The sequence below is a fragment of the Orcinus orca genome, chromosome 5 (genome assembly GCF_937001465.1).
Source record: "Orcinus orca chromosome 5, mOrcOrc1.1, whole genome shotgun sequence".
Classification (NCBI taxonomy): domain Eukaryota; kingdom Metazoa; phylum Chordata; class Mammalia; order Artiodactyla; family Delphinidae; genus Orcinus; species Orcinus orca.
In genome coordinates, this window is record NC_064563.1 from 101,276,444 (window position 1) to 101,301,756 (window position 25,313).

General features: G+C 39.9%; 1 protein-coding gene across 8 annotated transcripts in view; it reads right to left on the reverse strand.

The window, feature by feature from the left end:
- The window catches only part of TMEM45A (transmembrane protein 45A), a 105,985-nt gene that overhangs the window by 19,233 nt on the left and 61,439 nt on the right, over positions 1-25,313 (reverse strand). For 7 of the 8 annotated variants that reach the window (XM_004272604.3, XM_049710077.1, XM_033433309.2 and 4 more), the window contains 3 exons: positions 21,236-21,427; positions 19,869-20,081; positions 18,351-18,535 (listed from right to left, as the gene is read on the reverse strand). In XM_004272604.3, coding sequence (XP_004272652.1) covers positions 18,351-18,535; positions 19,869-20,081; positions 21,236-21,425 — 588 coding nt within the window. In that variant the 5' untranslated portion in view covers positions 21,426-21,427. Of the gene's footprint in view, positions 1-18,350; positions 18,536-19,868; positions 20,082-21,235; positions 21,428-24,382; positions 24,403-25,313 lie in introns of those variants that run through there. The other variant, XM_033433310.2, reaches the window with a different exon arrangement.

The following is a 25,313-nucleotide window of genomic DNA, read 5'->3' on the forward strand; positions in this document are numbered from 1 at the left end:
TGCAGGTGGCAGATCATGGGACTTCTCAGCCTCCACAATTATGGGAACCAATTCCTAAAAAAAAATCTCTCTCTCTCTTTCCTCTCTCTATAGATATAGATATATTACAGATATAGATACAATTATATATTATATATAAAATATATATAGTATATATTTGGTTCTGTTTCTCTGGAGAACCCTGACCAATACACTGGATGATAAATTGATAAATATCACTACTTTTGTATATATTTAAGATTTACCATAATAAAAGTTTTTAAAAATTCCTTTTTCATAGGCACGTTAAAAAAAAAAGAGAGAGAGATGGCAATAACACCCAAAGCAATCTACAGATTCAGTATGATCCCTATCAAAATCCCAGTAGTCTTTTTTGCAGAAATAGAAAGCTGATACTAAAATTTATATGGAATTACAAGGGACCCAGAATAGCCAAAACAACCTTGAAAAAGAAAAGCAAAGTTGTAAGACTTACACTTACTGATTTCAAAACTTACTACAAAAACTACGGCAATCAAAACATTGTGGTACTAACATAATGGTAGACATACAGATCAATTAAATAAAATTGAGAGTCCAGAAATAAGCCCATACACCTGTAGTAAATTGGTTTTTGAAAAGAGTGCCAAGGCCATTCAATGGGGAAACAAAAGTCTCTTCAACAAATGGTACTGCGGAAACTGGATATACACATGCAAAAAAAAAAAAAAAAAAAGAATTTGGACTCTTACATTACACCACATTCAAAAATTAATGCAAAATGGATCAAAAACCTAAACATGAGAACTAAAATCCTAACTCTTAGAAGAAAACTAAGGAAAAACCTTCATGACCTGGGATTTAGTGCTGATTTCGTATACATGACACCAAAAACACATCAAAATTAAAAGCTTTGGTGGGGGCTTCCCTGGTGGCACAGTGGTTAAGAATCCGCCTGCCAATGCAGGGGACACGGGTTCGAGCCCTGGTCCAGTAAGATCGCACATGCCACGAAGGAACTAAGCCCGTGTGCCATAACTACTGAGCCTGCGCTGTAGAGCCTGCATGCGACAACTACTGAGCCCATATGGCATAACTACTGAAGCCCCTGTGCCTAGAGCCCGTGCTCCACAACAAGAGAAGCCACCGCAAAGAGAAGTCCACACACCACAACGAAGAGTAGCCCCTGCTCACCGCAACTACAGAAAGCCCGTGCGCAGCAACGAAGACCTGACACAGCCAAAAATAAAGAAAGAAAGAAAAACAAAGCTCAGAGGTTTCCGGGAAGATGGCGGAAGAGTAAGGCGTGGAGATCACCTTTCTCCCCACAGATACTCCAGAAATACATCTACACGTGGACCAACTCCTACAGAACAACCACTGAACGCTGGCAGAAGACCTCAGACCTCCCAAAAGACAAGAAATCCCCCAAGTACCTGGGTAGGGCAAAAGAAAAAAGAATAAACAGAGACATAAGAATAGGGACGGGACCTGCACCAGAGGGAGGGAGCTGTGAAGGAGTAACGGTTTCCACACACTAGGAAGCCCCTTCGCGGGCGGAGACAGCGGGTGGCGGAGGGGGAAAGCTTCAGAGCCGCGGAGGAGAGCACAGCAACAGGGGTGCGGGGGGCAAAGCGGGGAGATTCCCGCACAGAGGATCAGGGCCGAACGGCACTCACCAGCCCGAGAGGCTTGTCTGCTCACCCGCCAGGGCGGGCGGGGCTGGGAGCTGAGGCCTGGGCTTCGGTTGGAGCGCTGGGAAAGGACTGAGTTTGGCAGTGGGAACACAGACTGAAGGGGGTTAGTGCGCCACGGCTGGTCGGGAGGGAGTCCGGGGAAAAGTCTGGACCTGCCGAAGAGGCAAGAGACTTTTTCTTCCCTCTTTGTTTCCTGGTGCGCGAGGAGAGGGGATTAAGAACCCTGCTTAACGGAGCTCCAGAGACGGGCGCAAGCCGCGGCTAAAAGCACGGACCCCAGAGAAGCTAAGGCTGCTGCTGCTGCCGCCACCAAGAAGCCTGTGTGCGAGCACAGGTCACTATCCACACCCCCCTTCCGGGGAGCCTGTGCAGCCCACCACTGCCAGGGCCCCAGGATCCAGGGACAACTTCCCCAGGATAACCCACTGCGTGACTCAGGCTGGTGCAACGTCACGCTGGCCTCTACCGCCGCAGGCTTGCCCCGCATTCCGTGCCCCTCCCTCCCACCTGGCCTGAGTGAGCCACAGTCCCGGAAGCAGCGGCTCCTTTAACCCCGTCCTGTCTGAGCAAAAAACAGACGCCCTCCAGCTACGTACACGCAGAGGTGAGGCCAAATCCAAAGCTGAGGGCCTGGGAGCTGTGAGAACACAGAAGAGAAAGGGAAATCTCTCCCAGCGGCCTCAGAAACAGCGGATTAAATCTCCACAATCAACTTGATATACCCTGCATCTGTGGAATACCTGAATAGACAACGAATCATCCCAAATTGAGGAGGGGACTTTGAGAGCAAGATTTATTATTTTTTCCCCTTTTCCTCTTTTTGTGAGTGTGTATGTGTATGCTTCTGTGTGAGATTTTGTCTGTATAGCTTTGCTTCCACCATTTGTCCTAGGGTTCTATCAGTCCGTTTTTTTTTTTAATCTTTTTTTCTTAATAATTATTTTTTTATTTTAATAACGTTATTATATTTTAACATACTATATTTTATTTTACTTTACCTTCTTTCTTTCTTTTTTTCCTTCCTTCCCTTCCTCCCTCCCTCCCTCCCTCATTTTTCTTTCTTTCTTTCTACTTCTACTAATTCTTTCTTTCTAATTTTTCTCCATTTTATTCTGAGCTGTGTGGATGAAAGGCTCTTGGTGCTGCAGCCAGGAGTCAGTGCTGTGCCTCTGAGGTGGGAAAGCCAACTTCAGGACACTGGTCCACAGGAGACCTCCCAGCTGCACATAATATCAAACGGTGAAAATCTCCCAGAGATCTCCATCTCAACACCAGCACCCAGCTTCACTCAACTACCAGCAAGCTACAATGCTGAACACCCTATGCCAAACAACTAGCAAGACAGGAAAACAACCCCACCCATTAGCAGAGAGGCTGCCTAAAATCATAATAAGTCCACAGACACCCCAAAACACACGACCAGGCGTGAACCTGCCCATCAGAAAGACAAGATCCAGCCTCACCCACCAAAACACAGGCACTAGTTCCCTCCACCAGGAAGCCTACACAACCAACTGAACCACCTTAGCCACTGGGGACAGACAGCAAAAACAATGGGAACTATGAAACTGCAGCCTGCAAAAAGGAGATCCCAGACACAGTAAGTTAAGCAAGAGAGAAGACAGAAAAACACACAGCAGATTAAGGAGCAAGATAAAAACCCACCAGACCTAACACATGAAGAGGAAATAGGCAGTCTACCTGAAAAAGAATTAAGAATAATGATAGTAAAGATGATCCAAAATCTTGGAAATAGAATAGACAAAATGCAAGAAACATTTAACAAGGACCTAGAAGAAATAAAGATGAAACAAGCAACGATGAACAACACAATAAATGAAATTAAAAATACTCTACATGGGATCAATAGCAGAATAACTGAGACAGAAGAACGGATAAGTGACGTGGAAGATAAAATAGTGGAAATAACTACTGCAGAGCAGAATAAAGAAAAAAGAATGAAAAGAACTGAGGACAGTCTCAGAGACTTCTGGGGCAACATTAAATGCACCAACATTCGAATTATAGGGGTTTCAGAAGAAGAAGAGAAAAAGAAAGGGACTGAGAAAATATTTGAAGGATTATAGTTGAAAACTTCCCTAATATGGGAAAGGAAATAGTTAATGAAGTCCAGGAAGCACAGAGAGTCCCATACAGGATAAATCCAAGGAGAAATACCCCAAGACACATATTAATCAAACTTTCAAAAATTAAATACAAAGAAAACATATTAAAAGCAGCAAGGGAAAAACAACAAATAACACATAAGGGAATCCCCATAAGGTTAACAGCTGATCTTTCAGCAGAAACTCTGCAAGCCAGAAGGGACTGGCAGGACATATTTAAAGTGATGAAGGAGAAAAACCTGCAACAAATATTACTCTACCCAGCAAGGATCTCATTCAGATTTGATGGAGAAATTAAAACCTTTACAGACAAGCAAAAGCTGAGAGAGTTCAGCACTACCAAAACAGCTTTACAACAACTGCTAAAGGAACTTCTCTAGGCAAGCAACACAAGAGAAAGAAAAGACCTACAATAACGAACCCAAAACAATTAAGAAAATGGGAATAGGAACATACATATCGATAATTACCTTAAATGTAAATGGACTAAATGCTCCCACCAAAAGACACAGATTGGCTGAATGGATACAAAAACAAGACCCATATATATGCTGCCTACAAGAGACCCACTTCAGACCTAGAGACAAATACAGACTGAAAGTAAGGGGATGGAAAAAGATATTTAATGCAAATGTAAACCAAAAGAAAGCTGGAGTAGCAATTCTCATATCAGACAAAATAGACTTTAAAATAAACACTACTAGAAGAGACAAAGAAGGACACTACATAAAGATCAAGAGATCAATCCAAGAAGAAGATATAAAAATTGTAAATATTTATGCATCACATAGGAACACCTCAGTGCATAAGGCAAATACTAACAGCCATAAAAGGGGAAATGGACAGTAACACATTCATAGTAGGGGACGCTAACACCCCACTTTCACCAATGGACAGATCATCCAAAATGAAAATAAATAAGGAAACACAAGCTTTAAATGATGCATTACACAAGATGGACTTAATTGATATTATAGGACATTCCATCCAAATACAACAGAATACACATTTTCTCAAGTGCTCATGGAACATTCTCCAGGATAGATCATATCTTGGGTCACAAATCAAGCCTTGGTAAATTTAAGAAAATTGAAATTGTATCAAGTATCTTTTCTGACCACAACGCTATGAGACTAGATATCAATTACAGTAAAAGATCTGTAAAAAAATACAAACACATGGAGGCTAAACAATACACTACTTAATAATGAAGTGATCACTGAAGAAATCTAAAAGGAAATTAAAAAATACCTAGAAACAAATGACAATGGAGACACAACAACCCAAAATCTATGGGATGCAGCAAAGCAGTTCTAAGAGGGAAGTTTATAGCAATACAATCCTACCTTAAGAGACAGGAAACACCTCGAATAAACAACGTAACCTTGCACCTAAAGCAATTAGAGAAAGAAGAACCAAAAAACCCCAAAGTTAGCAGAGGAAAGAAATCATAAAAATCAGATCAGAAATAAATGAAAAAGAAATGAAGGAAACGATAGCAAAGATCAATAAAACTAAAAGCTGGTTCTTTGAGAAGATAAGCAAAATAGATAAACCACTAGCCAGACTCATAAAGAAAAAAAGGGAGAAGACTCAAATCAATAGAATTAGAAATGAAAAAGGAGAAGTAACAACTGACACTGCAGAAATAAAAAAGATCATGAGAAATTACTACAAGCAACTCTATGCCAATAAAATGGACAACCTGGAAGAAATGGACAAATTCTTAGAAATGCACCACCTGCCAAGACTGAAGCAGGAAGAAACAGAAAATTTGAACAGACCAATCACAAGCACCGAAATTGAAACTGTGATTAAAAATGTTTCAACAAACAAAAGCCCAGGACCAGATGCCTTCACAGGCAAATTCTATCAAACATTTAGAGAAGAGCTAACACCTATCCTTCTCAAACTCTTCCAAAATATAGCAGAGGGAGGAACACACCCAAACTCATCTACGAGGCCACCATCACCCTGATACCAAAACCAGACAAGGATGTCACAAAGAAAGAAAACTACAGGCCAATATCACTGATGAACATAGATGCAAAAATCCTCAACAAAATACTAGCAAACAGAATCCAACAGCACATTAAAAGGATCATACACCATGATCAAGTGGGGTTTATTCCAAGAATGCAAGGATTCTTCGATATATGCAAACCAAAAATGTGATACATCATATTAAAAACACTGAAGGAGAAAAACCATATGATCATCTCAATAGATGCAGAGAAAGCTTTTGACAAAACTCAACACCCATTTATGATAAAAAACCCTGCAGAAAGTAGGCACAGAGGGAACTTTCCTCAACATAATAAAGGCCATATATGACAAACCCACAGCCAACATCGTCCTCAATGGTGAAAAACTGAAAGCATTTCCACTAAGATCAGGAACAAGACAAGGTTGCCCATTCTCACCACTCTTATTCAACATAGTTTTGGAAGTTTTAGCCACAGCAATCAGAGAAGAAAAGGAAATAAAAGGAATCCAAATCGGAAAAGAAGAAGTAAAGCTGTCACTGTTTGCAGATGATGTGATACTATACATAGAGAATCCTAAAGATGCTACCAGAAAACTACTAGAGCTAATCAATGAATTTGGTAAAGTAGCAGGATATAAAATTAATGCACAGAAATATCTAGCATTCCTATACACCAATGATGAAAAATCTGAAAGTGAAATCAAGAAAACACTCCCATTTACCATTGCAACAAAAAGAATAAAATATCTAGGAATAAACCTACCTAAGGAGAAAAAAGACCTGTATGCAGAAAATTATAAGACACTGATGAAAGAAATTAAAGATGATACAAATAGATGGAGAGATATACCATGTTCTTGGCTTGGAAGAATCAACATTGTGAAATGACTCTACTACCCAAAGCAATCTACAGATTCAATGCAATCCTTATCAAACTACCACCAGTATTTTGTACAGAACTAGAACAAAAACTTTCACAATTTGTATGGAAACACAAAAGACCCCGAATAGCCAAAGCAATCTTGAGAACGAAAAAAGGAACTGGAGGAATCAGGCTCCCTGACTTCAGACTACACTACAAAGCTACAGTATTCACGACAGTATGGTACTGGCACAAAAACAGAAAGATAGATCAATGGAACAGGATAGAAAGCCCAGAGATAAACCCACACACATATAGTCACCTTATTTTTGATAAAGGAGGCAGGAATGTACAGTGGAGAAAGGACAGCCTCTTCAATAAGTGGTGCTGGGAAAACTGGACAGGTATATGTGAAAGCATGAGATTAGATCACTCCCTAACACCATACACAAAAATAAGCTCAAAATGGATTAAAGACCTAAATGTAAGGCCAGAAACTATCAAACTCTTAGAGGAAAACATAGGCAGAACACTCTATGACATAAATCACAGCAAGATCCTTTTTGACCCACCTCCTAGAGAAATGGAAATAAAAACAAAAATTAAAAAATAGGACCTAATGAAACTTCAAAGCTTTTGCACAGCAAAAGAAACCATAAAAAAGACCAAAAGACAACCCTCAGAATGGGGGAAAATATTTGCAAATGAAGCAACCGACAAAGGATTAATCTCCAAAATTTATAAGCAGCTCATGCAGCTCAATAACAAAAAAACATACAACCCAATCCAAAAATGGGCAGAAGACCTAAGTGGACATTTCTCCAAAGATATACAGACTGCCAACAAATACATGAAGGAATGCTCAACATCATTAATCATTAGAGAAATGCAAATCAAAACTACAATGAGATATCATCTCACACCAGTCAGAATGGCCATCATCAAAAAATCTAGAAACAATAAATGCTGGAGAGGGTGTGGAGAAAAGGGAACACTCTTGAACTGTTGGGGGGAATGTAAATTGATACAGCCACTGTGGAGAACAGTATGGAGGTTCCTTAAAAAACTACAAATAGAACTACCATATGACCCAGCAATCCCACTACTGGGCATATACCCTGAGAAAACCATAATTCAAAAAGAGTCATGCACCAAAATATTCATTGCAGCTCTATTTACAATAGCCCGGAGATGGAAACAACCTAAGTGTCCATCATCGGATGAATGGATAAAGAAGATGTGGCACATATATACAATGGAATATTACTCAGCCATAAAAAGAAACAAAATTGAGCTATTTGTAATGATGTGGATAGACCTAGAGTCTGTCATACAGAGTGAAGTAAGTCAGAAAGAGAAAGACAAATACCGTATGCTAACACATATATATGGAATTTAAGAAAAAAATGTCATGAAGAACCTAGGGGTAAGACAGGAATAAAGACACAGACCTACTAGAGAATGGACTTGAGGATATGGGGAGGGGGAAGGGTAAGCTGTGACAAAGCGAGAGAGAGGCATGGACATATATACACTACCAAACGTAAGGTAGATAGCTAGTGGGAAGCAGCCGCATAGCATAGGGAGATCAGCTCGGTGCTTTGTGACCACCTGGAGGGGTGGGATAGGGAGGGTGGGAGGGAGGGGGATGCAAGAGGAAAGAGATATGGGAACATATGTATATGTATAACTGATTCACTTTGTTATAAAGCAGAAACTAACACACCATTGTAAAGCAATTATACTCCAATAAAGATGTAAAAAAATAATAAGAATAAGAAAAAAAAAGCTCAGCTATTAAAAAAAAAGCTTTTGTGCATCAAAGGACACGATCAGGAAAATGAAAAGACAATCACAGCATAGGAGAAAATCCTTGCAAATCATATATCTGGTAAGGAACTAATATCAAGAATATATAAAGAACTAAATCTCAACAAAAAGCTAAAAAAATTTTAATGGGCAAAGGAATAGAAGACTCATTTTCCAAAAGAAAGTGTACAAATGGTCGATAAGCTCAAGAAAAAATTATGAACATCATTAGTTATTAGAGAAATGCAAATCAAAACCACTATGAGATACCACTTCACACCTCCTAGGATGGTAATAATAATAATAAGTAACAAGTGTTGGTAAGGATATGGTGAAATTGGAATCGTAATACATTGCTGGTGGGAATGTAAAATGGTACAGCTATGTGGAAAACAATTTGACAGTGTCTCAAAAAGTTAAATATAGAATTATCACATGACTTGGCAATTTCATTCTAGGTACTATACATACCCAAAATAATTGAAAGCAAACAAAAACTTCTACACAAATGTTCATAGCAGCATTATTCACAAGAGCCAAAAGTTAAAAACAATCCAAATGTCCATCAGCTGATGATGAATTAGCACCATGTGGTATTATGGCAGTATATTATTCAGCCATAAAAAGTGACATATTAATATATAATACAACATGGATGAACCTTGAAAACATGTCAGAGAAAGAAACTAGACACAAAAGGTAACATATTGCATGATTCTGTTTACATGAAATAGCCAGAATAGGTAAATCCATAGCAACAGAAAGCAGAGTGGTAACCAGGGACTGGGAGGAGAGGAAAAGGAAATGACTGGTTAATGGATCCGTGGTTTCCTTTTGGGGTGATGAAAATGTTTTAGAACTAAATAGAGGTGATAGTTGCACAACACTGTGAATGTACTAAATGCTGCTGAATTATACACTTTAAAATGCATAAAATGTTGCCAGAGAGGAGAGAGGTGGGGGGGGATGAGAGAAATCAGTGAGGGAGATTAAGAGGTACAAGCTTCCAGTCACAAAATAAAAGAGTCACAGGTATGAAATGTACAGTGTTGGGAATAGTCAATAATTATGTAATAGCTTTGTATGGTGACAGATGGCAACTAGAGTATTGTGGTGATCATTTTGAAATGTATAGAAATACAAATCACTATGTTGTGCATGAGGGACTAACAAATAAAATTTTTATTTTTCAATTATACTTCAAAAACAAACAAACAAATTCTTAGAAAAAGAGATCAGATTTGTGGTTACCAGAAGTGGAAGGTGGGAGGAAGAGATATTGGATAAAGGCACTCAAAAGGTACAAACTTCCAGTTATACAATAAATAAGTAATATAATGTACAATATGATCAATAGAATTATCACTGCTGTATGTTATATATGAAAGTTAGAGTAAATTCTAAGATTTCTTATCACAGGAAAAAGAATTTTTTTTCTTTGTCTTTAATTTTGTTTCCACATGAGATGATGGATATTCACTAAACTTATTTTGGTAATCATTTCATTAGGTAAGTGAAATCATTATGCCGTACACTGTAAATTTATACTGGGCTGTACATCAATTATTCCTTAATAAAACTGGAAAAGGAAGGGAGGGAGGGAGGCAGGAGGGAAGGAAGGAAGGAAGGAAGGTTAATTCTATGTTATATGAATTTTACTCCAATAAAAATTTAAGATACATAGATGATAGGTAGATAGATAGAGGAACAGATGTCAGGTTTCAAGATCCAAACGAAATAGAAAACCAAGATAATTACTTGGATAATTGTACAAATGTCTATCATATTAGCTAACTATGTGTCAGTTACAGTGCTTAGGAGGTTTCCTTACTATGGCCCTTCAATAATGTGGTCTTTTTTTTTTTTTTTTTTTTTTTAAGGCTGCGTTGGGTCTTCATTGCTGCGTGCAGGCTTTCTCTAGTTGCGGTAAATGGGGGCTACTCTTCATTGAGGTGTGCCGGCTTCTCACTGCGGTGCCTTCTATCGTTGTGGAGCATGGGCTCTAGGCGCGCAGGTTTCAGTAGTTGTGGCTCGTGGGCTCTAGCGCGCAGGCTCAGTAGTTGTGGCGCAGGGGCTTAGTTGCTCCGTGGCATGTAGGATCATCCCGGACCAGGGCTCCAACCCGTGTCCCCTGCATTGGCAGGTGGATTCTTAACCACTGTGCCACCAGGGAAGTCCCCAATAATGTGCTATTATCCCAAGTTAATGTATTGTTATCCTCTTTAACCAGATGAGAAAATTAGGTGGTTTAGTGATTTGCTCCTGATCATACATCTAATAAATGAAATCTTACAGGGGAAAAAAAAGGATTTAGTTTATAATATTGAGTGAAACCATTTCTGTTTGAAATTTCAAGTAATGTGAATAAATCGGGGAAAGCTAAGATTTGTGCCTTAATCACGTGTTCCTGTTTCCCATTTTAAAGGATTCCCTTTAGTTGGAAGGAGAACTGCCATTTGTACCACTTGGTAGATGTACTGCCATGTGTCAGGCACTTTAACCACACTCATACACATAAACTTCACAGTAATTCTCATTCTCACAACAACCCCAGGAAGAAGGTATCATTATCCCCATATTACAGAGGGTAAAACTGGAACTCAGAGACTTCAGTAACTTCCCCAACATTTCAAAATGGCCAAATGACTAAGACAGGGTTCCAAACCATGACCGTCTGGCTGCAAAACTCTGTGTGTTCTTTCTTCTACCCCACACTCTCTTTCATCATTTAGCCTTTCGTGGAGCAGTATGAAGGACAGTGGCCTGGACAACAGGGTCCATGTGAATCATCTCAGCAGTTCTGATACGGTTTGAACAATCAGTACTGAGATGGTAGTTGGTCCCATGAAGACATGGTACTGTCTTACCCTTAAAACACAGATTAGAGACTGGCAGACCCTGGTCCACATCTGCATCACAGACATTCTTTGCCTGGCCTGCACACTTTTTAAAATAATTTGAATTAGTTTTCAACATTTAAAAAATTAGGGAACTTCACACAAAAGTCTGCAGTCTCAGCTTATTTCTAAAAATAGAAATATTTCTATTTTTTTTTCCAAAGCATGAGCCACAACATGTGCTCTCCATCGATTTATCATTCAGGTTGGTAGTTGCCTGACCAAGAGGAGCAATCCAGAGGTCTTTATTTTTACTCTGGTGCTATGCATTTTATTTATTAACCAATGTCACATTCATAAAGTTTTCCAAAATATCATGAGTTGAAATTAGCAAGGTACTGTGTAATAACTCCTTCCTGCCTTCCTCTACATCCCAGGAGACAGAATCCCTTTGTTGTCTCTATTTTAGAGATAAGAAAACTAAGTAACGCACGAGCCTGCCCTTCCATCTCCAAACAGTTACAAAAGTATTTGCGTCATTGCTGCTGTGTCTCACCCGCCAAGGGCTGGGGATTCTGCATTAGGACATGGTAACGTTCTAAAGGAATGAGGAGTTAACACCACTGGCAAAAGATAGATCAGTCATCAGATTAGAGATCTGAACCTACAGCATCCAGAAACTCCAGGAGAAAAATGCCACCCAGCTAGTTTGCCTGCTGTTTGGACATATCCGTGTTTTGCAATACCCCTTTATATACTGTTAGGAAAGCTCACTGTGGAGACCACAGTGACCAGAGCCCAGGTCTCTGAAGGCCCTGTAAGAAAGCGAGACTTGCTGGCTTCTCTGTGCTCACTGTTTGGAAATGACAAGAAGGAAACTGACAAGTTTCCTACAAGAAGTCATGTAGTCAATTCTCAGTTCAGGGGGCCCAGCCATTTTAGCTAGGGTGCCAGGACCATGAGAATCTGCCTCTCATGTCCTCCTCTATCATCAATTCAGGGAGGATGACAGAGAAATTCTGGGTCAAGAAAGGGCCTTTTAGGAAGGTTGAGTTTAATGCACAATGGACTAGCTCTCCAGTTCCCACCTATCAGTGTCACCTATCTTCCTTCAATGCCATCCACACCACCCATCTACCCGATTGCGGAGTGATTTGCTCCAGCTCCCAGAGGGAAGACTTAGCAGTTGTGGGCTAAATGGTGCCCTCTAAAAGGGCATGTTGAAACCCTAACCCCAGATACCTGTGAATGTGACCTCATTTGGAAATAAGTTATTTGTAGATGTCATCCAGATGAGATGAGGTCATATTGGATCAGAACTGGCCCTGCATCTAATGATGGGTGTCCTTACAAGAAGTCCATATGAAGACACAGGCACACAGAGACACACAGGTGTGACTATGGAGGCAGAGATTGGAGTCATGCTGCCAAGTCAAGGATTGCTGGCAACTGACTAGGAGGGTAGCATGGGACAAATTCTCCCTTTGGGCCCCCAAGACAGAATCAACCTGCTGCCACCTTGATTCTTAGTTCCATCTCCCAGAACAGTGAAGCATAAATTTCCATTGTTTTAAGTCTTCCTGCTTGTGGGAATTTGTGACTGCCGCCCTAGGACACTAATACAGGAAGGAGCTAAGCCTGAAATAAGCAGAAGAGTATCAACTGTCCTAAAGCTCAAGCCTGGACACACTGGTGACTCTCAACCATCTTTCAAACCCCAACTCAAGTTTACCTTCTTCTGGAAGCTTTCTCAACACTCTTCCTATGGAATTAACAATATCTCCTCAAGGCATGAGGTATTTTCAGGTTGGAATATTTCATTCAAGCAACAGTCTCATGAGACATCATTTCTATTTTTTATTTGAGGAAACTTAAGCTCACAGAATAGCTAGTCTATGGTCATGTGATTAATATGGTAGATCCAGAATTCAGACCCAGGTCTGCTTGACCTGGAAGCTCACAGACTTCTCCCTCCATGCCATAGTCACAACCCTTTTTTGGAGCTTCCAAAATGAAATCTCTCAGTCATCATCAATTTTACCAAAGCATTTACTGTTTTACACCAGGAAAAGAGAAACTTTGAGCACCCTCTACTGCTAATCTCACTGGGATCCTCATAGCCTAATATACTGAACGCTAAATATTTGACTGAAGGCCACTGTGAAGCCTGTGAACAGAGTTAACAGATGTGATTATACTGAAAGCCATAGAAACGTTTGGAAAGTCACTTCAGCCTAAACCCAAGTAAATTAGGAAAGTTGAAAATTAAGGCCAGATAATGCCACAACCCATTAAATCTTCCTTTAATTGTAAAAGTCACTATTCTTTCATCTGCTGTCCTAATTTCCTTCCTAATATAAAATTCCAAGAAAAAAAAGGTCTGAAAAAGAATTTTTTTCTTGCTGTATCTTGTGTGTCACTCCTGAACATCTGTTTTAGACTAGTTTAAGCTTCATTAGTATCACATTTAAAATGTAAATAATTATCTTCTCTAATAGGCATCCAGCCAGGGCCCATTACCTATATGTTAGTTCGACTTTCCTAGTGTTATCTTTCTTTCTTATTTTCCAGTCACTTATTTCAACACTATAAGCCTAAGCAAGTGTTTGAGCTACCATATCAGACCTCAGACCACTGCTGCTTAGTTGGGTCTTTTTGTCATTTTCAAATGAACTTTTATCATTCTTAAAGGTAAGACAAGGCTGCATTTTAGTTTGGGCTTAGAGATCTGGGGATCATGGGAGTTGCTGGTGCAATTAGTGGAGCTGGGAGGTACAGCTGAAGCAATTGTCCAACATCTTGAGAAGCAAAGGCAGCAAGTGTGTCTTCCTCATTTCCTGATTCTCTCTGAGCCATGGCTCTGACCACGAAGGGTGGGAATTTGAGAATGACAAAGCGAGCTTTCTAAAGTGAGCTTTAGAAATATTGTCCCACACACAGACTCAGAAAACACGATTCATGGAATAAATGGACCCAAGGGATTTTTTTTTCTTTTTTAAATTGCATCGTGGTTAGGTTTTTGAGAAAATATATTTGGCTGTAATGTGGTTTAGGAAAGAGACCATTTTTAATAGGTTGGGAGGAGAATTCCCTCCAGGTTTGTCTACTACCTAATTATTTATAGATGAGTTATTTTAAAAATGGCCACTGTGAGCATTTGCCTCATTCAGTTCACCATACTTATGGTTCCAAGAATCTAGGTGTACCTTTTCTCTAATCTGTCTATATATTGTTTAAGCGCTAGTATTGTGCTTAATATTAACCATGTATTGAGAAGTAGTGAGAGAAAAAAATATGGTGAAAAGGAAATCACAATGTAATAGTATTAGCTTGAGATAGAGTTTGGGGCATAAACATTCATAGCAACAAAACATGGAAGCATAATAAATTCACCTAAGTCCCTGAAACATTTTTGTTTCAGAGGAATCTAACAGGGAGGGGGCGAGGGAGATGTACTATGGCTAAAGCTTCATTTCCTGCCAGTGTGTGTGTTTGCATTGGTACGAAATGTTCATTTTCCTTTAAGTCCCAAACGTTACTTAGTCTGGCTGCCAGGTAAAGAAAGATACTAGTCTAGACATAATGATGGCTGGAAAATTTTTTAAATAATCTCAGATTTATGCCCCAAGACTTTAACCTCATATCTCTTCCTTAGAAAAGCTCCTGGGGAAATGTGAAAAGATTATTTATCTGCCAAAAGGGACAAAATTAAGCCAACCTATTCTCAGTTGTGACACCCCACAGCTTCCTCCCTCAGATATTTAATTAATCATTAATTATTAATGGAACTCAAATTAGTTTCATTAATTCTGCTCTTACCTTTATTATTCCTTTCTTCAACTCTCTTTGGGTTTCCCCTTTTTACTTTTTTTTTAATATAAGTTTATTTTTTAGTTATTCTTGGCTGCATTGGGTCTTTGTTGCTGAGCGTGGCTTTCTCTAGTTGTGGCACGCGGGCTTCTCATTGCAGTGGCTTCTCTTATTGCAGAGCTCGGGCTCTAGGTGCGTGGGCTTCAGTAGTTGTGGCTCGTGGGCTCTAGAGCGCAGGCTCAGTAGTTGTGGCGCACGGGCTTAGTTGCTCCGCGGCATGTGGGATCTTCCCGGATCAGGGTTCAAATCCGTGTCCCCTATATTGGCAGGCAGTTTTTTAACCACTGCACCACCGGGGAAGCCCTCCCCTTTTTTCTTACTTTCTAACTTCTTTATTTGAATATTTAGCTCTTTAAGAAACTTGATTTAGTAAATATATGTAGAATCTTCAACACAGCAAAGACAGAATATACTTTCTTTTCAGATACATGGAACATTTACTACCACTGACATTGGGCTATGTCCCAAAGGAAGTCCCAACACATTTCAAAGAGAACACATACAAAGCAATTGAATTGAAAATAAATAATAAAAAGAAAAAATATTTTTGGAAACTGAAAAGTGCACTCCTAAATAACTCATAAATTAAAAAGGAAAGCACATAGAAAATGCAACATTCAAAATTGCCCAAGAGAATAAAGACACAGACCTACTAGAGAATGGACTTGAGGATATTGGGAGGGGGAAGGGTAAGCTGTGACAAATGAGAGAGTGGCATGAACACATATACACTACCAAACGTAAAATAGATAGCTAGTGGGAAGCAGCTGCATAGCACAGGGAGATCAGCTCTGTGGTTTGTGACCACCTAGAAGGGTGGGATAGGGAAGGTGGGAGGGAGGGAGACGCAATAGGGAAGAGATATGGGAACATATGTATATGTATAACTGATTCACTTTGTTATAAAGCAGAAACTAACACACCATTGTAAAGCAATTGTACTCCAATAAAGATGTTAAAAAAAAAACAAGTTGCCCAAGAGTGAAAGCTACCACACACCAAATCTCACGGGAGGTAGCTACAGTAGTGTATAGAAGAAATTCTATAGCCTTAGGTGTATTTATTTAAAAACAAGAAAAACTGAAAATAAGTGAACATTCAACTCAAAAAACTAGAAGGGCAGAAGCAGAATACAGCAGAATACATGACATTAAAGAAAAAATTGAAAATAAGGAGAAATTAACAAATCCATAACTATAAGATAAAATTTTAACAGACCTCTATCAGAAAGCGAAAGATCAGATGGATGAAAAGCAATTAGGAGTAGAGAATATGTAAACATATAACTAAAAAGAGTTCCAAGAACCTGGTTTTATCCCCACATCAAGAGGAACCCTTCAATTTCCTTTTAGCTCCCCTGGAGCCAAAGAACCAACTGCCATGTCTACCCTAGACCTGGAGCCCTCAGGCCTGCAGCCCAGCTCTACTCTGGCTCTGCATTTCTATTCTGTGTCTGGACCACAGGTGGCTTGCTCTATTTTTGTCTGTTGTTTAATTGCAACTACGTATTTTTTAGTCTCTTACTTTCATTTACTTTTCTCTTCTTTTGATTTCTTTTTTATTTTATAGGTATTTTTGATAGTTTATGTGTCACTGTTATATGTTTGAAGCAGAGGAGATACACTGAAGCATAAACTCACTGTGTCATCTTGACCGGAAGTTATCACTTTTAAATTTTTTTTAATTTATTTTTAGTTTTGAATTGGCAATACACGTACATAGCAAAACATTCCAATCAAGAGATATAGAATACATAATCATGTTTTACATGCCATTCTATTTCGCTTCCCAGCAGATGATAAATAATCTCACAGAACAACTTCTGTATACCAACTGGTTAAATTCACCGATTATCAATTTTATCACATGATAAGGTATTTGTTATTTTTTCTATACCATTTTTCCTTCAAAAATAAGCCCTGGGCTTCCCTGGTGGCGCAGTGGTTGAGAATCTGCCTGCCAATACAGGGGACACGGGTTCGAGCCCTGGCCTGGGAAGATCCCACATGCTGCAGAGCAATTAGGCCCGTGAGCCACAACTACTGAGCCTGCACGTCTGGAGCCTGTGCTCCGCAACAAGAGAGGCCGTGACAGTGAGAGGCCCGCACACTGCGATGAAGAGTGGCCCCCGCTAGCCACAACTAGAAAAAGCCCTCGCACAGAAACGAAGACCCAACACAGCCAAAAATAAATAAATACATTAAATTAAAATAAAAATAAGCCCTGAATCTAGTCCTCTCTTTACTAGCCTCTGTTCCAACAGCCTTTCTAGTCCCCCATAAGCTTAAATATCACATCTTTCCTAGCCATGATGCTTTGACCATGATGTTTCTCTTCCTCTTGCCTACCAGTGCTTTCTTACCACTCCTCGCTGAAATGCAAATCCTTGGAATAACCTCCTCATCCCAAATCGCTGCACTTTAGTGACTAAAAATCTCTAAGAAATCTTCCCTGATTAAACCACATTCACCTTTCATCCCAGACTTTCTTTACATCTATATATGTATGTTGGATTATGATTTATCAGTCTCTATAAAGTATATGTTCACTGATTGGAATACATGTTTTCAACACTCCAACGTCAGGGAGTCAACAGTAAAATGGAAAGTGCCTGGGATTTGGAGTCAGACAGACCCACATTTAGGTGCTAGCTCCATTACTGTGTGATCCTGGGAAAGTAACTTGGTCTCTCTGAGTCTTCTTTGTCAGTAAACTGGGGATGATAATACCTAACGTCCAAATCATCATGAGGACAAAATGAAACAATGTGCGTGTAAAAGTCCCATACAGTGGCCGGCACATAATTGTTTCTCAGTACATAATAATTTCCTCCCTTTCCTGCCTTCCATATGTTTCTAGAGCTTATTACCCATTAGGCTTTAAGCTGCTTTAGCATCAGAAACTGCTTCCAGCTAAAATCACTGGCTCAGAGTTCCTACAAAATGGATACTCAGGTGTGTGATGAAAATGTACACACCCAACCTCCTTCCCTGCTGCTCTATCACCGTTCCCACCAGGGCCACCAGGCCACTCAAAGAAACATCACCTCTCAAAGGTCCACATTCTCACTACCAGCAGCACATCAGAAGGAAGTCTCTGGGTTCTAGAGCAAAACACCCACCAATCAAAGACAGAAGGTTATCAGTGGAGATACCAGGTACATTAATTGGAGGTCCAACTCACCTGCCAGAACCAGCTTCCCTGAAGTAGGAAAAAGCTTATCCGCAGAAGTTCCACAGTTATATTGGTCAGTATGAACAGCTCCAAGAAGGCAATCAGGCCTGTCAAAAAGATGACCAAGACCAGAAGCTTGTGCACAAACATGTCCAGCATCTCCCGACCATGAGTGTGATTGTAGAAGACAAAACCTGATACAGGGAGAAAAAATAGTTTGTCTTTTTCAATGAAATTACCTACTGTTTCTCTCTCTCTCTCTCTCTCTCTCGACACAAAACTTTACAAACACACACATTTCTCTGTCCGAAATATCAGGTGCCCACTGCTTCCCACAATAATGGAAACCTCTACCATTTTTGGAGTCACCGCTACCTCTTTAGGATGGAATCTTTGAAAGCTCCTTTTCCCTTCCCCAACCTTTCTTCTCTCCTCCAATATGTTATGACATTTTCAACCAACTATATTTCAAAGCACCTCTTATGCAAAAGGATGAATAATAAGCATGATATGGGTAGGGCAGCAGGAGTTAGGGTGAATAGGCAGAGGAATGAGACAAAGCCTCGCCTTAAGGAATTCAGTCCACTGGAGGCAGCAGATATACACACAAATCATAAAAGTGCACTTTGATGGGTACGACAAGATTCTCTGGAAGCTTCCAAGAAGTAGTAGCTAGCTACATTTTTTAATCCCATGGACAGATTCCAGCTTCAGCTTCATTCTTTTCATTTGGATGAGGAGGAAAGGATGTTCATTCAAAATATGGTAACATCCTGAGATAATGAGAATCATGCTTAGTTGTTGGTGCCCAACTTTTATCTAGCTCTTGTTTTCAAAGAGCGTTTGGCAAAAGCTCTTACCTTTAGACGTGGGAGGCAAGGTGGACGTTAGGAAATGACTGCCTCCTGATAACTGGGGGCTTTTTCAGTTCTATGATCAATCTATCCTTTACATATGAAATAAATGAAAACAAATCATTAAATACTTGTTTTCAGTGTTTCCTTATACAGTAACAGGGAGGCCAACTGAACAAAAAAATGTTAGGACCTCATTTTTCTGTGACTGAATTTTTTGGACCCTGCTTATCATGTAATGGTGGAGTTTTACTATATCAATATTAAAAAGGCTAGTTTGTAGGTATGGAAGCTACTCTGCTGTGAGTGGTCTCTTCGTTTGAGGATATATATGCTTCACTACTCTGAGCTCAGTTTCACATGTTAAAGATGGAAATAATGATAATCTCCAGGATAAACCAGAGATAAATAACCATGGTAGGTGGTTCTTTAAGACAGATGTGAAATATGAATAAAACACATTGAATGATTGCGCTTGTCCAGCTATACTAAATAAGTCAGTAGGGAAGGAAAAACTTGGGCATACTGTCTAGGACATCTCAATAGCTCACCATGGCCCAAACAGATGGCCCTGTGGGTCAAGGCTGCACCAGGACACTAAAGGAGTATTATTGTAAAGGGCTAGACAAATGTCCAATAATAGTGAAAGGTATATGAAAATACTCATACTTACCCTCCACAAATAAGGCATTTGCTAACATTAACTTGGTAAAGGAGGCAGGAAGTGACCTGATGGTGGAACATAAGATGTTTGTCACACCCAGCAGCCCGAAGAAGAAGTACATGGTAAAATGATGCCAGCCCAGGAGTTGGACCCACTGGCCCTCTTTGTAGTCATATAAGGTCAGGTGCGGTCCTCCAGGAATAAACTGTTCTCCAAGCATGCCTACGGAGGGACATAGCACACTTTAAGCAATCTTTCCATAACTTTATTGAGAAAGCAGGAAGATGCAGAAGGATCAGCCTACTGCTTAGTCCAATATAGTGTCCTTTTATGACATTGATTCATCTTTCGGGGCTGTTCCCTAACAGCTGAGCACTGGTTCTTTAGGCTGGTTTTAGAGCTTCAAATACTGGTTTGGATAATCACTTTTAGTCAAAGATGGCCAATTTAGTCAAACAGCTATTTCAGATCTTCAAAGCTAATGATCTTAGTTCCACTGAGTTCCCCGATCAGTTCCACTGACGGTCTTAGTTCCTATTTTAATTTAATGACTAGATAAATCCTGAGTAATTTTGGATTTAGATTTGTGAGATTAGTTCTATGGCATCTGATTACTTCCTTCTTATACACTATGTCTTTGGGTAGGGAGTTGTGCTTGGTTCAGGATTAAAATGCTAGAGTTCAGCTTCTCCCCAATTAAGGATAACCGAGAAAGCACAGACAGATACAGCATAGAGTCTAGTCAGTTACACATTTAAGCTTTCTTGAAGATGCTGCTTTATTTATTAATCTATAGAATTTGGCAACGAAATCCCTCTCTTTAAAACTTTAAAAACACAGAACATTTTTACAGAATCATGGAGCCAATGGAAAGGCCTTACAATCATCTGGCCCAACCTCCCTCTCTAATTTAGTAATCACACAAAGAGGATGAGCGCAGGAGATAAGTTTTCTTCAGCCTGACCGTCTGGACAGCCTATCGGCAATGATTTATTATTGAAGCCTTCCCATAATCATTTGATTATTTTGGTGTCATTTTGAAAAATGGTTTCTGATAGAGTTTACTCTTTCAGGCATCAGAATAATTGATACAAAATTATTTTAAAGGCTCCAACTAATTCTATAAAGGAAATTCACCTTGAATGCGCAGGCAAGTTAACAGCTATGACTAACTCATTAAGGAATAGCCCTTTGTATAAACATGAAGTATCACCTTCTAGTAAATTATATCAGATAGAAATTACAATTAGAATATGTATTTCGGTATTTTTGAATAAAAATTTTATTTTAGCAATTTCTTGTTTTGATATTGAATCTTCTCTTTGCATGTGAAAATACCCCAAAAAGCAGACAGAACACAGAAAAGGGTCACTCACCAGTTAAAGCCATTCCAGCTATTATGATTCCCTCCAAAATTTCTACTCGATGGAATAATACTTTGGAATCAAGGTAGGAAGTCCGCTTGTGCTTTTTGAAGGCATATTTCAGAATGCACTTTGTTGTCCACCAAATCCCCAAGATAAAGAAGAAGGTTCCAGGGAGAGCATGGCCTTTGAAATCCCCCATGACTATCAAAATAAGAACATATAGAAGATGAAGACATTTCATTTCCAGAATTTGGCCAAAACATCGCTTATTCCTGTAAAGTACACTATCTTCTGATGATGATGGATACACCTCTGAGTCAGAGGATCCAGTATTACTGTCAACAGTGGTAGATCCATTAAATATCAACAATACCAAAAAGAGGAAAAATCCACATTTGTTGAACACTTACCTTGTTCTAGGCACTGTGTCAAGTGTTTTACATGTGATCTCTAATCTAATTTTCACAACATACCCATGAATGAGGGGCTAAGTCACATTTTCAATTGGGATTCAGGTTTAGAGAAGTGAAATGACTTACCTAAATCTCACAACTATTTTTGAAAAGTTTCATTGTTTTTAACAGGGAGCTCAAAAGATCTATTAAAAATGATAGTGTGTACTCAACCAACACTTACACTTTAAGCATATTTGAAAGAAAGTAACAGGAAAGTTTTACCTTTATGCTTAAAACTTGAAATGATATGAAATTGCCTACAAAAAATTTTAAGCAGGTAATTTCAAAGTATCAAGCATCAAGTGTGTGGAAGAGACCATTAGGGCTCATCAAGTATCTGTGTACTCTTCCACGCACTTTTCCCAGCCCCTTCTCCATTTGAGTCAGAACCACGTTTCTAGTTCTGGCCAATGGACTGTGGCATTTGTCACTTCCAGGCTGAGTCAGTTAAGAGACTATATGGCTCCTTTAACTCTCTTTTCCCATGCTTTGGCAACCCTGGCATGGCATATCGGCAACATAGGAGACAGTCAACCAGCCTGCATCAGATTTTTGCAAGAAGCAACCCTTTATTGTGTTAAGTCATTAAAATGTTGAGGTTTAACAGCTTAACCCAGCCTATCCAGAGGGATACCAAGCCAAATCAATTTGTAAATTCTGTTTACACTATTGCTACATGATCGAGCAATAAAAAACAGAAATATCCTCCTTCTTTTTTGGTCAGTGCTATAGAAAACCAGTTTTGAATTATATGAGTTTTGAATTACGTGAGCAGCCCTTTCTTCAAACATATTGTACCATCTACAGAATAACGAAAAGAGAGTTCAGAATCATCCCTGTGGATCAGAGTAGGCCAGCTGCAGGAGAACTCATGAAAGGGGATTTCAGGGTTCCCCCTGGCCCAGAAGAGTTCTTTATCTCCTTGGGTGGGTACTGGACCTCTCAGTTCGGGGCAGATCCCTCTGAGTTACTTCCACATCCCTCTGACACAACTGTGAAGTTTCAAGGGGGAACTATGAAGCTGACTCTAACACTAAAAGTCTGTTAAATCTCCAATTGAGACCCCAGATGGACATTTCAGCACACCCCTGAATCATGCCTACCATCAAGAGACTCTGATTCAATGTGTCACACAGTGCTAAGAGCAGCTTCTTATCCTAACTCTGACTCTGTTAGACGTATGGTTTGGACTATGTCCCTTAAGCTCTCTGAGCCTTGGCTCTTAATTAATAAAGAAAGAGGTGGCCTAGATGACACCTGGAGTTCCTTCCTGCTCTAACAGATTCTGTGATTCATTATCCTAACCACCATCTTTATCACAGTGTTACTGAGTCCTCTTATTTGTCTTGGCTTAGACAACCACGTGAAATTGAAAAACGCTTCTACATGGGATTGAAAAGTACATCTCGACTGTAAATTTTTTGAACTTTTCTGGAAAAGAATTTGATATGTTCTAAGGAACCTTAAAAATTTTGCATTCCTTGGTACAGGAAATCCACTTCCAGGACTTTATCCTAAAGGTCTAACCAGAAATACAGGCACCAAATTAGAAACAATATATATGTCTAAAATTAGGAGATAGGGGATATATTTAGTAAAAATCAAAAATAAAAAGAATAGGATTTTTTAAAAACTGAGGAGAGGGGACTTTGGATTCAGGTTGACTAGATCTGAATCCCAACTTTACCATTTACCAGCTACATGACTTTGGGAAAGTTATTTAACCTCTCATGCCTTAGTTTCCTCTTCTGTAAAATGAGACAAATTTAAAATTAAAATGAGTTATTCCAAAGCAAATAACCCACAGTATTATTAAACAAGCTCATGCTATCCTCAACCCATCTCAAACTATGAAAGTAAAACAAGAGTAAAACCAGATGAGCAATTCTACTTGGATACCAATTGCAGAAAAGCAAGAAGCACCTATACAATTCACTTAGCAATCATTTGTGTACTGCCTATAACATTTCTCCTGCTGTTGTCTTAGAGTGTTACTAGAATCTTCAGGGGTTATTTAACTCCTTGACTGCAATTAAAGAATAAGCTCCTTGGGCTTCCCTGATGGCGCAGTGGTTGAGACTCCGCCTGCCGATGCAGGGGACATGGGTTCGTGCCCCGGTCCAGGAGGATCCCACATGCCGCGGAGTGGCTGGGCCCGTGAGCCATGGCTGCTGAGCCTGCGCGTCCGGAGCCTGTGCTCCGCAATGGGAGAGGCCACAACAGTGAGAGGCCCGCGTACCGCAAAAAAAAAAAGAATAAGCTCCTTGAAAGTAGGAACCATAAATCTATTCTTCTATTTCCCCACTGGACCTATATAGTGCCTTATACACTGTGAAGTTCTAACTTAACAAGAGTAACTAAGCCCTTCTTATAATACAAGATCACATATTTATACAACACCTCCATTGAACTAATCATCTACCCATCCATTACCAGAAAATAATTTTTCCTCCAGTTACCACCATTCACCCACTTGCCCAAACCCAAAATGTGAGAGTCATCCTAAAGTCCACCTATGTCCCTGAAAACTAATTGGTTATTGATACTTACTGCCTCTGCTTCCTTAGGTCAACCCTCTCCTGCCCCAAACTTGGCTGACTTCCCCTAGCCTCTTCAGTTTTATCTGCGTGGGGAAATCCTCCCTGATGGCCCAGATAGGAGAGGACCGCTCTTATACCTTCTCGAAGCACCCAGTTCTTACTTCAATGAATTCTTTGTGTGATTAGTTACTGGAAGTCTGCCTTCTCCATTAGCCTGTGAAATTTCACTATATTGTGAAAGCCTGTGAAGCAGGTGCTTGAGGTTTCTCAGAGGTTAGGAGCCTGGTCCTGTTTTTGTTTGTTTGTTTGTTTGTTTGTTTTTTAAGGCTTCTGGTATATGAAAAAAAGGAAGAAAATTCCAAAACAGAGTTACCAAAACTGTGGTTGCTTTTAAATGTTTACTTTTACCTAATAAATACTTTGAACACACACGTGAAACATACTACCTATCTTGGAGATAACATGAAAATTTCTGAATTGTGCAGCTCTAGGCCAAATCCACCTCTATGACCAGTTAACAGGTTCCTGCTGCCCCAAAGGCTGAATGGACCAATATATCTCAGCACAGCCCATTGGGATGTGATACGGAGGCAATGGGGAACAGTTGAAAGATTTTGAGATGAGCAGAGTGGGATAAGAAATGACTCCTCGGGCTTCCCTGGTGGCGCAGTGGTTAAGAATCCGCCTGCCAGTGCAGGGGACACGGGTTTGAGCCCTGGTCTGGGAGGATGCCACATGCCACGGAGCAGCTAAGCCCATGCACCACAACTGCTGAGCCTGCGCTCTAGAGCCCGTGCTCTGCAACAAGAGAAGGCACTGCAATGAGAGGCCCATGCACTGCAACAAATAAAAGTAAATAAATTTTTTTAAAAAAGAAATGACTCCTTGTTCTTATATCAGTTATAGAACTTCTGTATCTTTAGCCTTTTAATCTGAAACACTCTGATGCTTCCAATCTTTCTCTGTTTAAAAGACCCAAACAAAATGAAGTCAAAGCAGCGTGTTGTATTTGCCTGGCTAAGGGACCAAGCAGACCCAGTTGCTCCTGGCAACAAAATGGCATTCACTTGATTTCACTTCCACTGTGGAGAG